Source organism: Pongo pygmaeus, chromosome 2 (genome assembly GCF_028885625.2).
Source record: "Pongo pygmaeus isolate AG05252 chromosome 2, NHGRI_mPonPyg2-v2.0_pri, whole genome shotgun sequence".
Classification (NCBI taxonomy): domain Eukaryota; kingdom Metazoa; phylum Chordata; class Mammalia; order Primates; family Hominidae; genus Pongo; species Pongo pygmaeus.
This window is the reverse complement of record NC_085930.1, coordinates 100,319,631-100,334,560: the sequence shown is the minus strand read 5'-3', so window position 1 is coordinate 100,334,560 and position 14,930 is coordinate 100,319,631. Positions and strand designations below refer to the sequence as shown.

The 14,930-nt window shown below is 54.2% G+C and overlaps 1 protein-coding gene across 5 annotated transcripts in view; it reads left to right on the top strand.

Annotated features, from left to right (window-relative positions):
• Positions 1-14,119, top strand: part of PRKCD (protein kinase C delta) — a 31,517-nt gene extending 17,398 nt beyond the window's left edge. For 4 of the 5 annotated variants that reach the window (XM_054483873.2, XM_054483872.2, XM_063661058.1 and 1 more), the window contains 16 exons: positions 1,009-1,208; positions 2,612-2,672; positions 2,848-3,010; positions 3,105-3,136; positions 4,518-4,603; positions 4,849-4,978; positions 6,264-6,364; positions 6,995-7,091; positions 7,319-7,419; positions 7,559-7,732; positions 7,996-8,087; positions 8,704-8,766; positions 10,064-10,202; positions 10,399-10,587; positions 11,225-11,353; positions 13,505-14,119. In XM_054483873.2, coding sequence (XP_054339848.1) covers positions 1,009-1,208; positions 2,612-2,672; positions 2,848-3,010; positions 3,105-3,136; positions 4,518-4,603; positions 4,849-4,978; positions 6,264-6,364; positions 6,995-7,091; positions 7,319-7,419; positions 7,559-7,732; positions 7,996-8,087; positions 8,704-8,766; positions 10,064-10,202; positions 10,399-10,587; positions 11,225-11,353; positions 13,505-13,663 — 1,916 coding nt within the window. In that variant the 3' untranslated portion in view covers positions 13,664-14,119. The remainder of the gene's footprint in view (positions 1-1,008; positions 1,209-2,611; positions 2,673-2,847; positions 3,011-3,104; positions 3,137-4,517; positions 4,604-4,848; positions 4,979-6,263; positions 6,365-6,994; positions 7,092-7,318; positions 7,420-7,558; positions 7,733-7,995; positions 8,088-8,703; positions 8,767-10,063; positions 10,203-10,398; positions 10,588-11,224; positions 11,354-13,504) is intronic. The other variant, XM_063661059.1, reaches the window with a different exon arrangement.
• Positions 14,120-14,930: the final 811 nt, after the last annotated feature.

The following is a 14,930-nucleotide window of genomic DNA, read 5'->3' as shown; positions in this document are numbered from 1 at the left end:
GGGACTGGAGGGGGCCTGGCCTTGTTCCCTGCAACCTCTGAAGGATTCTGCTCTTCCTCATCCTTGACTCCCTGCCCCACTCAGCTATGAAGGCAGAGGCCACTGAGTCTCTATAGGGCTGCAAACACTGGCCAAATAGAGCCCTCCTTGGAAGGCTTGGAGTTTCTGGCTCCTCCTCCCTGGTTGTTTTAGCCAGCAGTTTTTACATGTCCATCTGTGCCAGGGCCTGTGCTGGGCACTGAGGATACTGTCATGCTCTAGGACTAACCTGGCCCTGCCCTCATGGGGTTCATAGTCAGGTGGGGAAACCAGGCACGTCAAAAAGCAGTGAGTCCTGCAATAGGGAAGCCCAGAGAAGGCACCCTCTGAACCTGAGGTCAGGGAGGACTTCCTGGAGGAAGCACATACGTCACATCATTCCCTCTTGCTTTTGCCCTGGCCTGGTGAACCCCTATTTGTCCCTCAGGTCTCAGCTGAACTGTTCCTTCCTCTAGGAAATGTTCCCTGACCCTTAGGCTTGACCCTGTGGCCACTTGACCATAGGCAAGTCTAGCACTACCAGCCTTGCCCTCTTCAGTCTCATCACAGCTGTGACTTAACAGTTACTTGAGGAAGGAGTTGGTGCATTCGCCACCTGGGCCTGGGGATCCAGGAGGACAGGCCCTGGATGTAGCTTTTCTTTCAGCTGTGTTCCGCACCTCGAATATTATGGCTGGCATGCAGGAGCTGTCAGCCCATGTTCCCTGAGTGAATGCATAAGGGCAGGCGACATTTAAATGGAGCTGGAGCAAGAGGATCAGAGGAAGAGGGAACAGCAGGAACAAAGGCCTGGAGGGAGGACCTAGCAGGGTGCCCAAGGTAGTTCTGTGCTCTAGAGGACACTGGGGGACCACAGCAGGCCCTCAAGGCAGGAGAGTCGGGCAGATTCTGCCAGGGGAAGGCCGTGGAGGTCTAGGAGGGAGGGACGAGGGGCCATGGCCCAACCTTCCCTGCCTGGCCTGGTTGCAGAGCGTGGGAAAACACTGGTGCAGAAGAAGCCGACCATGTATCCTGAGTGGAAGTCGACATTCGATGCCCACATCTACGAGGGGCGCGTCATCCAGATCGTGCTAATGCGGGCAGCAGAGGAGCCAGTGTCTGAGGTGACCGTGGGTGTGTCGGTGCTGGCTGAGCGCTGCAAGAAGAACAACGGCAAGGCTGAGTTCTGGGTGAGGGGCGCATGAGCCGCGCTCTGTGTGTGTGTGTGTGTGTGTGCGCCTGCATGTGTGGGCATGAATGCGCATGGGCTTGGTCAGTGAGCACCGAGCTGAAGGGCACCAGGCCCTTTGCTGACCACCAGTCCAGCCCTGTGGCCAACGTGGCCTGGGTGTGAATCCTGGCTCTGCAGTTCACCAGATTCCCAGCCTCTGAGCTTCTGCTTCCGTATCTGTTAAGGGAAGGCACTACTAAATGTGCCTACCTCAGGGTCAGTTGTTCAAATGAAAGGAGCAGCTAGATGTACAGGGCTTATTGCAGAACCTGACACATAGCAGGTGCTAAAGATGGCCAACTTCCTTATTGTGACTACTTTTTCCTTTTTAATTTTGGAAAGGCAGGATATGCACATAGTAAAACATTTTCAACTGCATGAAAGGGTGTGTCCCTGCCCCAACACCAGGCCACCAGGCCTCCTTCCCAGAGGCACCCATTATTCCAGTTCTTTTTGGAATCTTCGCGTATGTTCTAGGCCTTGGCAGCCATTGAGGGGACAACATAGTGATCTTTAACAGCAAGGAGGTGGGAGAAGGGGAAGCTGACAGTCTCATCTACTTACCTGCTGAAATGGAGACTGCACAAGCATGTGGCCACCTGGCCATGTGCAGCTGTGTGTTCTGGGTGGCCACAGGATGCCAGTGCTGGCAGAAGTCCCCTGGGGTTACAAACCAAGATGTCTCCACCAGGAAAGGCCCTGTGACCATTGGAGGCTCTGATCAGCCTCCTGCGAGGGGTGAGGGGGCTGGGATGGGAGAGAGGTTAACACAGGGCTGTACTAACCCTTGGCCAGTCAGGCAGGGACACAGAGGGGCCTCTGGCTGTGCTGTCTCCACTCCCCCAAGGGAGGATATCAGTCACCAGGTCTAGGCTGAACTAGGGGGAGGTGAGGGGATAGAGGCTCAGGTCCCACCCTCGAGACTGTCCAGTCTACGTGAGGAGCCCTTGGCACAGAGGGAGGAGCAGCGTGTGTGCATGAGGATGAGTGTGTCTGTCTCTCTCTGCATGTGCACACGGGTAGGGGCCTCCATTCTAAGATCCTTGCTAAGGGGGCTGCAGCGGGTAGGGGTGGGGAATTTCCCTTCCTGCTCTGTTCCCCAGCTATGTGTCTGGGCTGGGTGTGGGCTGGACCCTTTCACTTCCCTAAATGTAATAATACCCCTGGGTACAGGGTGGGGGTGGGGCTCAGGGGTGGGGCTCAGGCAGGGCCCTGCCCACACTGGGCAGACAATTGTCTGGCTAGGCCTTGGGGGTGCTGTCTTGGCCTTGGGGGACCAGCCATGGGGGTGGGTTCTGAGTTTGGCCTGGCCCAAGCCACCCTTAATGACCTTGTTCTCCCCTGGCCTCTGGCCCCCAACAGCTGGACCTGCAGCCTCAGGCCAAGGTGTTGATGTCTGTTCAGTATTTCCTGGAGGACGTGGGTAAGAACTCCCTGGGGGTGGAGGGCTCCCTTGCTGGGTTCAGAGGCAGAGCCAGCACTGAGGTGTAGGGAAGCTGCTCTCTTCGGCAGAGCTGTCCAGGACCGCCTGGGAGGGACTGTAGGGGTGCCACTCCTCCCAGATATCAGGGCTGACTTCCCTACTCCATGGTCACCAGATTGCAAACAGTCTATGCGCAGTGAGGACGAGGCCAAGTTCCCAACGATGAACCGCCGCGGAGCCATCAAACAGGCCAAAATCCACTACATCAAGAACCATGAGTTTATTGCCACCTTCTTTGGGCAACCCACCTTCTGTTCTGTGTGCAAAGACTTTGTCTGGTGAGAACTGGCCATGCCCGCTGGTGGTGGTGCAGGGTAGTGGGGGCCGATCCCGGTCCCCGCTCACTCACTTTGCATGGGTTTTGCCTTTCAGGGGCCTCAACAAGCAAGGCTACAAATGCAGGCGTAAGTGTCTCCACAGGCCAGTTTGTACGTATGTACCCATGTGTGCTCACATGTGCCAGTGCCTGTGTGTATGCCAGTGCCTGTGTGCACTCAGAGAGTGTATGCACGTGAGTTTTCCCAGTGTAGATAAAGCAGCTGAGTTCAGTGAGTGCTGGGGCTGGCTTGCTGCTGCTCTGGAAAACCAGTTCTGCGCATCTCTTCCCAGCTCCGCATTCAGTGACGGGCAGTTGGTGGATGGCAATTGGGCACAGTAGAGTATTCACGCAGAAACCAGCCCAGGCCATGCACCAGGCCTCTTTTCCCCGGAGAGGCAGTGATAGGTCCTTTACTAGCACACAGTGGCTGCATGTGCTTCTGTGTAGATGTGGGTGTCTCTGAGTACACAGGTGTGAGCACACTCTGTCCCTGAGGGTGCATGCACGAGGCGCCGCAGGCTGGAGCCAGACTGCTTGGGTTTGAATCCCAGCTCTACCACTTCCTAGCTATAGGGCCTTAGGCAAAGTTACTTAACCTCTCTGTGCCTCAGTTTCCTTATCTATAATTTTTTTTGAGACTGAGTCTCATTCCGTTGCCCAAGCTAGAGTGCAGTTGTGCGATCTCAGCTCACTGTAACCTCCCTCTCCAAGGTTCAAGCGATTGTCTTGACTTAGCCTCCCGAGTAGCTGGGATTACAGGCGTGCACCACCATGCCTGGTTAATTTTTGTATTTTTAGTAGAAATGGCTTTGTCATGTTGTCCAGGCTGGTCTCAAACTCCTGACCTCAAATGACTCACCCACCTCAGCCTCCCAAAGTGCTGGGATTATAGGCGTGAGCCATCGTGCCTGGCCCTCATCTATAAATTAGATATAACTATAATGTATAATAAGGTCATTGTGAAGATCAAATGGAATAAGATATGTAAAGCTGTATTTTAAGTGCCTTCCACTGGTATCCGTTCTGTGTAAGAAGTCTGTTATCATTATTACACATGCTTTGTGTGTATGTACAGGTGTCTGTTTTGAGGTGTGTCTGTGTGCATGTGTAAGAGAGGGCACTTAGGAGCTGTTTGCTATCCCAGGGCTTGGAAGAACTGCCCCCGCTTCTCGTATTGCGATGCCCCGTGCCCCCTAACTTCTGCCCACCTCTCTGCCCACTAGGACTCCTTCTTTCTAAGCCCCTGCAGATTGGCCTGTCCTCTCCGCCCCGTCCTCTCCAGGCTCCTCCTTCGAGGGCTGGTGGGAGGACGACTCAAGCGCTGGGCCTCTGCGGGGTGAGGGTGTGGGCGGTCAGGAGAACGCTGGCTTTGTGTAGAGGGCTGGACTGGTCAGCAGGCACCAGCTCATAGACTCTGCCCCTCCCGGTGCTTTCCCTTCCCCCTCCTGGGCCTGTGCCTCTTCAAGAATGTAACGCTGCCATCCACAAGAAATGCATCGACAAGATCATCGGCAGATGCACTGGCACCGCGGCCAACAGCCGGGACACTATAGTGAGCCTGGGTCCTGGGAAGGGCTGGGGATCTGGGGGGCTTGCCCAGATGGGAGGGATTTGCGCCCTCTCCCCACCCTCCCTGGGGAGCTTACCCTCCCTCCCCGTTTTTCTTAATCTTTCCTTGCCTCTCCCAGTGGAGCTCTCTTGGGATGTTGTTGTGTCTGGGGTTGGGGGAGAGCTAGGGGTTGAAGAAGGGGCTGGAGCTGGCACGTGCCCCTCAGCCTGTGATACCCCCACCTCCAGTTCCAGAAAGAACGCTTCAACATCGACATGCCGCACCGCTTCAAGGTTCACAACTACATGAGCCCCACCTTCTGTGACCACTGCGGCAGCCTGCTCTGGGGACTGGTGAAGCAGGGATTAAAGTGTGAAGGTGCGTGCCACCCCACCCCTGGGCTGTAGGAGGGGCACTCCCAGCTGGTGCTGCTGTGAATTCCAGCCACCTCACGCCACCCTCGCCTCCTCACCTGGAGACGGGCACCTCATTCAGGGACCTGATGAGGGCGAGGCCTTGGTGGACCCTCCCCACTGGCCTGACTGGCTCTGCCACTCACCTGCTGTGTGACCACAGGTGGGCGGCTCCACCCCTCTGAGCCATTTGGAGGAGAAAAGCAGGACCTAGAGAGTCCCTGTGAGGGGCCAGTGGGCAGAGGGTGCTGAAGCCAGGCCTGGTGTAGACTGCTTCATCACTTAGAGATGTAGACTCATCTCATCACTTAGAGATGAGACAGAAGACCCTGAAGGGAAAGCGGCTTAAGTTGACCGAGATGTTCTTTAAAGGGTTTCGAATTAGGTCCCATGTCTTCTGCTTTTTCCTTTTTCTTTAAATCATGAAAGATTGGCGGGGCGCAGTGGCTCACGCCTGTAATCCCAGCACTTTGGGAGGCCGAGGCGGGCGGATCATGAGGTCAGGAGATCGAGACCATCCTGGCTAACAAGGTGAAACCCCGTCTCTACTAAAAAAATACAAAAAAATTAGCCGGGCCTGGTGGCGGGCGCCTGTAGTCCCAGCTGCTCGGGAGGCTGAGGCAGGAGAATGGCGTGAACCCAGGAGGCAGAGCTTGCAGTGAGCCAAAATCGTGCCACTGTACTCCAGCCTGGGTGACAGAGCAAGACTCCGTCTCAAAAACAACAACAACAACAACAAAAATCATGAAAGATTGAAGTGCTTGGCCAGGCGTGGTGGCTCACACCTGTAATCCCAGCACTTTGGGAGGCCGAGGCGGGTGGATCACCTGAGGTCGGGAGTTCGAGACCAGCCTGGCTAACATGGAGAAACCCCATCTCTACTAAAAATACAAAATTAGCCGGATATGATGGCGCATGCCTGTAATCCCAGCTACTCAGGAGGCTGAGGCAGGAGAATCACTTGAACCCAGGAGGCAGAGGTTGCGGTGAGCCTAGATTGCACCATTGCACTCCAGCCTGGGCAACAAGAAGGAAACTCCATCTCAAAAAAAAAAAAAAAAAAAAAAAAAAAGAGAGAGAGAGAGATTGAAGTATTTATGATGGCTTCAGATCAATGTTTTCCTAGAAACTGGAACCTGGCAGACCCCACTAAAGCCCTCCTTTCTCTTGCTCTCCTGCCTGTCTCCTACACTGCCCCCTGCCCTTGGCTGAGCTCTGAGACTGACAGCCCTGCTTCTCCCTCACCCCAGACTGTGGCATGAATGTGCACCATAAATGCCGGGAGAAGGTGGCCAACCTCTGCGGCATCAACCAGAAGCTCCTGGCTGAGGCCTTGAACCAAGTCACCCAGGTGGGCAGGTGCCGTGGGGACCCTGGACACAGGGCAATGGGGTCAGGGACAGTCAAGGCTTACAGCCACTGCTGGGAAGCCACAGACAGCCAGGATATATTTAGACCCAGGACTCTACTTTGGGAAGATCCAACTCAAGAATTTAGGCAGCAGAGGGAGGGGGGCTTTTTTTCATGAGAAATTCATTATTCAGGCAGTTCTTTACTTGAGGGTGAACCTGGGGGCCACAGGATTTGGTGTTGGAACACTTTGAACTAAGACTTTGGGTGTGGACGTTTGTATGTGGGTGGGGCTTGAGGGATGCCACAAAACCTAAAGGTAAAATTTTAGGATCAATCAGAAATGAAGCTAAATAGTCAAATAAAATCTATTGAGTGAGTGGTTGGGAAGGTAGGGTTCCGTTTACAAAACTTCTGTTTGTAATCAGAGCCTTCAGACCACCGAGGCTTCTCTGGGCTCCTGGAAGAGTGTGTGTGTGTGTACACGCAGCCCAAGTAGGGGGCCTGGGCTGTGCCCCTGTTGTCTCCTCTTGGTGTTAAGGGTGGAGTTATACTTGGGGGTCTTCCTTCTGGGCTGGGAGTTCTGATAATGGTCTGACCATCTGGCCCCCCACCTCTGCTCCCTCCCCAGAGAGCCTCCCGGAGATCAGACTCGGCCTCCTCAGAGCCTGTTGGGATATATCAGGGTTTCGAGAAGAAGACCGGAGTTGCCGGGGAGGACACGCAAGGTGAAGCTGGGTCCATTGTCCCTATTACAGTTTTTATTCCCCCTGAGGCCAAAGAAAGGGGACTGTCCTCCCTTCCATTGTCAAGTGAGACATGAAAGGAACCACCGGCCCTGGGGAGCGAGCCCCTTCCTCTCTGAGGCCTCTTCCCCCAGCCTACCCCAGGCCCCGGGGGAGGGGGGTTGTGTAGACTGAGACCCCGATCTGAGGAGGTGCCATCTCTCGGGCAGACAACAGTGGGACCTACGGCAAGATCTGGGAGGGCAGCAGCAAGTGCAACCTCAACAACTTCATCTTCCACAAGGTCCTGGGCAAAGGCAGCTTCGGGAAGGTGAGGGCTGTGAGCCGGGCACCTGCTTCCCACCCCACCCTGGCTTCTTCCTGCTTAGGTGGCTGAGGCGGGAGTCTGTGAATCGGGCTGTGGCCCCTGCCCCGTCCTCACCTGCTCAGCACCCGTGTCTCCCCATCAGGTGCTGCTTGGAGAGCTGAAGGGCAGAGGAGAGTACTTTGCCATCAAGGCCCTCAAGAAGGATGTGGTCCTGATCGACGACGATGTGGAATGCACCATGGTTGAGAAGCGGGTGCTGACACTCGCCGCGGAGAATCCCTTTCTCACCCACCTCATCTGCACCTTCCAGACCAAGGTGCCTGGGCCTCCCGCCGTCACTGCCCCATGCCACAGCCATGTCCCACAGCCCCTCAGCCCCGCTCAGTCAGGGCTGTGTCTCCCCCTCAGGCCACTTAAGGCAGGGCCATGCTTTCCCCCATCATGCCTCCCAGGGCAGAGTTGTCCACCTCAGCCAGGGCCTGTCCCTGCTGTTTCCTGTTGGGGCTTGGCCCCAGTGGCCCTCAGTGAGGGAGCCTCCTGCCTATTCCTCATCCCTGCTCACCACCCTCCCCACCCCAGGACCACCTGTTCTTTGTGATGGAGTTCCTCAACGGGGGGGACCTGATGTACCACATCCAGGACAAAGGCCGCTTTGAACTCTACCGTGCCACGTACGTAAGGGCCATGGTGGGGAAGGGCCACTGGCTCAGAGCCCACTGCCAGTCTGCCCTCCATGCCTTCTTCCCTCTCCCTAGAAAAGCCAGCCTGGGCTACAGCAGCAGCTGGGGAGATGTGGGGGTAGCCTGGGTCCGCACCACACAGGAAGCCATGGGTAGCAAGTGAGCTGCAGCAGGGGGCTCAGCGCAAATACTCTGTGTCCTGGCCCCTCCGTGGGCCACAGCCAGGGCAGCCTTGCAAATGGTGGTCCTGCATGACACAGGACACAGGACCCTGGTACGTGGCCCCCAGACCTGCTTTTCCCCATTCACATGCCCCTTACCCCAAACTAACCGTGTGTGTGTGTGTGCATGCATGCAAACACATAAGTACATGCATGTAAATGCATACTCTTAGAGAACTGGCTCACTGAGGGCTTTCCCTTCAGAACTTTCTGCCTGGTCTGCCAGCCCCCACTTGCCTGATACAAGATGTACTTGATCATGCTCAGGTTGTCCATGGAGTTATTTGCAGCATTTCTTGCTCCTGGAAGTGGGGTTGAGGGCCCAAGGAGAAGCAGAGGCTGCTCGGCAGAGATCCCGGAACACTTTTTCCCTCTCTCTTGCCCAGGTTTTATGCCGCTGAGATAATGTGTGGACTGCAGTTTCTACACAGCAAGGGCATCATTTACAGGTGCGGGGCAGCGGGCGCTCTTGGGAGGGGAGGCTGCAGCCCCATCATATCTTCTGAAATGCTCCAAGCAGGATCCCCCCAACTCCAGTTCCTTCTCTGCTGGAAATCAGTCTTTAGCTGGGTATTTGCCTATGCCCCCCACCCTGGTGTTAGCACTCCTGTGGCCACCATTTGAGGCTGGCTCAGCCCCAGGAACTAGGAACTCACTGCCCGTATTTGACACCATCGCCCCAGCCATCCTTGGAGCTGTCAGTCTCGCTCTAAAGCCCCATCGAGTCATCTAAGCTTCTGCCAGAAGGGACTGGTTCCATAAAGTCTCATCTAATAAGTTATGATTCCATCCTATGGTGGTAACTGTACACCCACCAAAACGGCTGAGGTCAGGCTGTGTGTACTGATGTGGGATAATGCCAAGATATGTTGTTAGGTGGAAAAACAACCTGTGGGAGAGTGTATATCGAATATTAGCATTCAGGCTTTAAAACGTGGGAGGGAGGCTGAGCGCGATGGCTCACGCCTGTAATCCCAGCACTTTGGGAGGCCAAGGTGGGCAGATCACCTGAGGTCAGGAGTTCGAGACCAGCCTGACCAACATGGTGAAACCCTGTCTCTACTAAAAAATACAAAAGTTAGCTGGGCATGGTGGTGGATGCCTGTAATCTCAGCTACTCAGGAGGCTGAGGCAGGAGAATTGCTTGAACCCAGGAGGCGGAGGTTGCAGTGAGCTGAGATCATGCCACCACACTCCAGCCTGTGTGACAGAATGAGACTGTGTCTCAAAAAAAAAAAAAAGGTGGGAGTGAGCTGCATGCTGCCATATGCTTGTCCACGCCTAGAATTGCTCTAAGGAGAGCCTCATGATTGAGCTCAGTGGAAGGCAGACTTTGTACTGTTTGCCATTTCTAGTTCCCATATGCATTAAGTATCTACTCAAATGACTAATTACTAAATATAGACATGGTCTCCACCTTTGGGAAGTAGACAAACCTGAACCTGGGGGTCACTTCTGCTGCTGACTGCTAGGGGACCCTGGGCAAGTGACATCACCTGTTTGAGCCCCATTTGGGCTTCAGGAAGTAGGGCAGTGTATGCCCAGCGTTTAGCACACAGTAGGGGACTTGCAAGAAGCACCTGTTTTTAGGATCTCTTTCTCCTTCTGCTTCCTTTTCTGTTTCTCATTCCCTTGTACCCTTGGGGACAGTCCTGGACTAATACGGCTGAAAATTAGGACATGGGGGGCGGGGTTGGAAGGAGAAGAAATGTCCCCTGCTGACTCTTACCTGTCCCCTGTCCTTAGGGACCTCAAACTGGACAATGTGCTGCTGGACCGGGATGGCCACATCAAGATTGCCGACTTTGGGATGTGCAAAGAGAACATATTCGGGGAGAACCGGGCCAGCACCTTCTGCGGCACCCCTGACTATATCGCCCCTGAGGTGAGCCGATACCCTTCCAGCCCCCCGCTCAGTCAGGCACCTTGCCTCACCACAGTGGGCCAGGGAAGGCTTCTCAAGGGCAGTAATGTCCAAGCCAAAGCCCATAGGCTGAGGTGGCCTGGCTAGGGTTCATGCCCAGGGGCCTCTCTCAGCCTCAGCACCTCAGCTCCTGCTGACCTGCTGCTCCCCGCACCAGATCCTACAGGGCCTGAAGTACACATTCTCTGTGGACTGGTGGTCTTTCGGGGTCCTTCTATACGAGATGCTCATTGGCCAGTCCCCCTTCCATGGTGATGATGAGGATGAACTCTTCGAGTCCATCCGTGTGGACACGCCACATTATCCCCGCTGGATCACCAAGGAGTCCAAGGACATCCTGGAGAAGGTGGAGGCCCTGGGCTGGGCTGGGCTGGGCTGGGCTGGGCTGGGCTAGGGCAGGGGCTGGCAGACACTGGGCTTCGGGTGAGGAGCTTCCTGTCTCTGGAATGGCAGCCTCAGTGCTGCTGCAGTCCTAACATACGGGTTATTGCTCTCTTACCATGTTCCCAGGAACTCCTGTCTGAGTCCTGTGCATAGAATCAGCCTGACATGGTGACTAAGGGCCCAGGGTCAGGAGACAGACAGACCCGAGGCCAAACACTGGCTCTGCCTGGGACTAGCTGGTCACTTAACCTCTCAGAGTTTGTCTCCTTATCTGTAAAATGGGGCTATGAGCAGACTTGACTCACAGAGTTGTTGGGAAGAAAATAGAAACATGATGCTCAGCTGTGGGCCAGGCAGATAGTAAATACTCAATAAAAAGTCCCACCAGCAGAGTCGCGGATGTCCATCCCAGAGCCTGTCATCTCCGGGGGAACTGGGAGCACTGCAGGCCAGAGTGGCCTCCCTCAGCCCCACCGTTCCCCAGGCTGACTGGGGCTGGGCCAAGCCTGGCTTTGCATCCCTGGGCCTGCTGGGGATTTGCTGAAGCTCCAATTTCCCATGGCCCTTGGGTGCTAACCAGGGTCCCTGCTGGGTTGCAGCTCTTTGAAAGGGAACCAACCAAGAGGCTGGGAGTGACCGGAAACATCAAAATCCACCCCTTCTTCAAGACCATAAACTGGACTCTGCTGGAAAAGCGGAGGTTGGAGCCACCCTTCAGGCCCAAAGTGGTATGTGATCCTGCCCTGCGCTGCCTTTGGGCTGAGCTCCTCCTCCCCTGCATCATTCACACGCTTTCCACCTCTCCCTTCTTCCAGCAAGTCTACTGCCCCGATCTCCACAGCATGTTCAGTCACAGCCGCCGCCCTTATATTCTCATCCTCTCCCTCCTGACTCAGTCATTCAGCACACACTGGGGACTGTGGATCCCACTGTGTGCAGAGGACCCTGTTTTGGGAAATAGAGTTAAGACCTCACTTTATCACTCCATTCAATCCATTTTCCAATACATATGGGGAATCCTGAGTCCCTGTTGAATGCAGAGCACAGTGCTGGGCTGCACAGCAAAGTGGGAGACGCAGTCCCAGAACCGGAGGAGCTCTCAGCTAGTTGGAGAGATAAGAAACTTGCACACTGATGACAATTTGTGATACGAGATGACAGTATAAGAGATGCCCCAGGACACATGATCCGTTGCTATTGAGTGGGTCTGTCAGCAGGAGCCCAGGTGGCAGAGAAGAGGGTGGGTCTGAGAGGCCCCCTTGGAAGAAGTGAGACTAGAGCAGGGCTGGGAGGTCTGAGAGGCTCCCTTGGAAGAAGTGAGACAAGGGACAGCTGGGAGGCATTCCAGGTGGAAGAAGGGCTGGTTCACTCACAGGCCCACAATCTACAGGGCCACCAAGGAACCAGCCTGAGAGCAGAGGCAGGTGGGGCCACTAAGAAAGTGGGGGCTGTGTGGCCCCTCTGTGACCACAGTTCTTCCTTCCCACTCCCCTTCTCTCCTTTGATTCCCCTCCTCCACCAGGGCACACAGTTCCCACTGGGCAGCCTGTGTAATGCACCCCACATTTGTGCTTTGAGGCTACAGAGCACTTCCCCTACACCAGGGACCTCAAACTCAGATGTGTCCTGGCTGAGCATGTAACTGACAGGCTAGGCCAGCTGCAAGAAAATCACACAGCCTGCTTTCAGTCTCACTTTTGATAGATTTCCTTCTCTGCACTAAGAAACACAAAGCAGGTGTGATGTACCCCTTGTCAGTGGGGCAGGGGCTGTCCAGGGGGCTCTTAGCACCAACAGTGGACAGGAAGTGGGTCCAGGGCTGCTTTAATCTGCCAGTTTTCAAAAGAAGCTGGAAATCTGGATTTTTAGGTTGCATTGCTCAATTTTAAAATATAGGTTCAGGCCGGGCATAGTGGCTCACACCAGCACTTTGGGAGGCTGAAGCAGGCAGATCACCTGAGGTCAGGAGTTCGAGACCAGCCTGGCCAACATGGTGAAACTCCGTCTCTACTACAAAAAATACAAAAAAAATTAGCCGGGTACAGTGGCGCGCCTGTAATCCCAGCTACTCAGGAGGCTGAGGCAGGAGAATCTCTTGAGCCCGGGAGGCGGAGGTTGCAGTGAGCTGAGGTCGTGCCACTGCACTCCAGCCTGGGCAAGAGAGTGAGACTCCATCTCTAAATAAATAAATAAAAATAAATAAATAAATAAAATATAGGTTCAAATTCCATTAAAACCCAGTACAAGCCGAAATGATTGTACTTGCCAGTTCAGTTTGGCTGAAGGGCCACCAGCTTGCGGTCTCTCTGTATTACCATCCCATCATATCCTCAGGAGCAGAGAATCAGCAAATTTCTCCTGTAAACAGCCTGATAGTATATATTTTAGGCTTTTCGGGCTTGATGGTCTCAAAGCAGGCATAGACAGTACGTCAACAAATGGGCATGGTTGTGTATTACAAAAGCTTTATTTATGGAAAGTGAAATTTGAATTTCACCTAATTTTCATGTCATGAAATATTTTTCTTTTGATTTTTTTTTCCAACCATTTAAAAATGTGAAAGCCATTCTTAGCTTGTGGTCCCCACAAAAACAGGTGGTGAGTGAGCCTCCCTGGGCTGTGATTTGGTGGCCCCTGAGCAGGAGGCTACCACCTCTCCTAACCCAGGCCCAGAGCTCCCTGGTCACTTTCTTCATCCTCTTGGGGAAACGGCAGCCTCCTTCCCGTGGGGCCCCTTTCAGGCTGCTAGGGGAGGCTCCGTCTTCTGTTCTGGGTGAGGACAGCTCTGGCCTGGCCCAGCCCTGCAGGGACTCCAGCCTGGGGTGTCTGGAGGGCCATTCCATAGGTCCTGTTCGCTCACCCCTGCCCTCTGCTTGTAGAAGTCCCCCAGAGACTACAGCAACTTCGACCAGGAGTTCCTGAACGAGAAGGCGCGCCTCTCCTACAGCGACAAGAACCTCATCGACTCCATGGACCAGTCTGCATTCGCCGGCTTCTCCTTTGTGAACCCCAAATTCGAGCACCTCCTGGAAGATTGAGGTTCCTGGACAGATCAGGCCAGCCCCGCCCTCCACCCACACCTGCCCGCTCCCCACGATAAGCACCAGTGGGACTGTGGTGACTTCTGCTGCTGGCCCCGCCCCTGCCCCCAGAGAGTCCGTGGCTCCCGTCTGGCCGGGCTCTCATGGTACTTCCTCTGTGAACTGTGTGTGAATCTGCTTTTCCTCTGCCCTCGGAGGGAAATTGTAAATCCTGTGTTTCATTACTTGAATGTAGTTATCTATTGAAAATATATATTATATATATAGACATATATATATATAATAGGCTGTATATATTGCTCAGTAGAGAAAAACCATGGGGGACTGGTGATATGTTGATCTTTTTCAAAAAAATATATATATGACAAAAAAAAAAAAAAAAAAGGAGCACAAGCTGTTTGAACCAGCAGGTTCTTTTATTTGTGTGTCTAAATAAACACCAAATGGTACCAACCTGGTTGTCAGGACACGTTTGTCCCAGGAAGCTGGTGGCGGCCACTCCCACTTTTGGCAGCACTGGCCGGAAGCTAACTGCTGGGCCTTCATGCAAATGTGTTTGTATTTATGGGTTTCCTCTGGCCCCAGGACCCTGGGCCTAAGGCAGACAGCTTTTCTGGGTGGCGACAGGGAGCCCCAGATGTCTCTGTGGGGTGATGGGACCAGCTGTAGCTGTCTCTGGAACGGCAGAGAAGTAGAAGGCATGAGCAGAGGCTTTGAGGCTGGCCCCCGACGAGGGAGGAGGACAGGGCAGAGGAAGAAGATACAGCTCAGGCTTCAGGCATATCTGGATTTAAATCACAGAGTAGCCAAAGGATGTGGGCACGTCACTTGATCATTTTAAGCCTCAGTATTGGGTGGGTGTGGTGGCTCACACTTATAATCCTAGCCCTTTGGGAGGCTGAGGTGGGAGGACTGCCTGAGCCCAGGAGTTTGAGACCAACCTGGACAACATAGCGAGACCCTGTCTCTTTAAAAAAAAAAAAAAACAAGAAGAAGAAGAAGGAGAAAAAGGCTCAGTTTCCTCTAAAATGGGGACAAGGCAGGGAGACCATAGCTGTAACTCGTCATCTCATTACCATTTATCCCTGCCTTTGCCGCAGAGGAGTCTGTCTAAGTTCTAGAATCTATATCATAGCAGCTTTCGCCTACCTGGGGAAGGAGAGACAGGCAGGGTGGGAGAGAAAGGTGGAAAAATGCTGAGTGACTGGGCCAAGGTTGACAGACGTGCTCCAGTGTGCCTGTTGTGCAGGTGAGGAATGGCTCC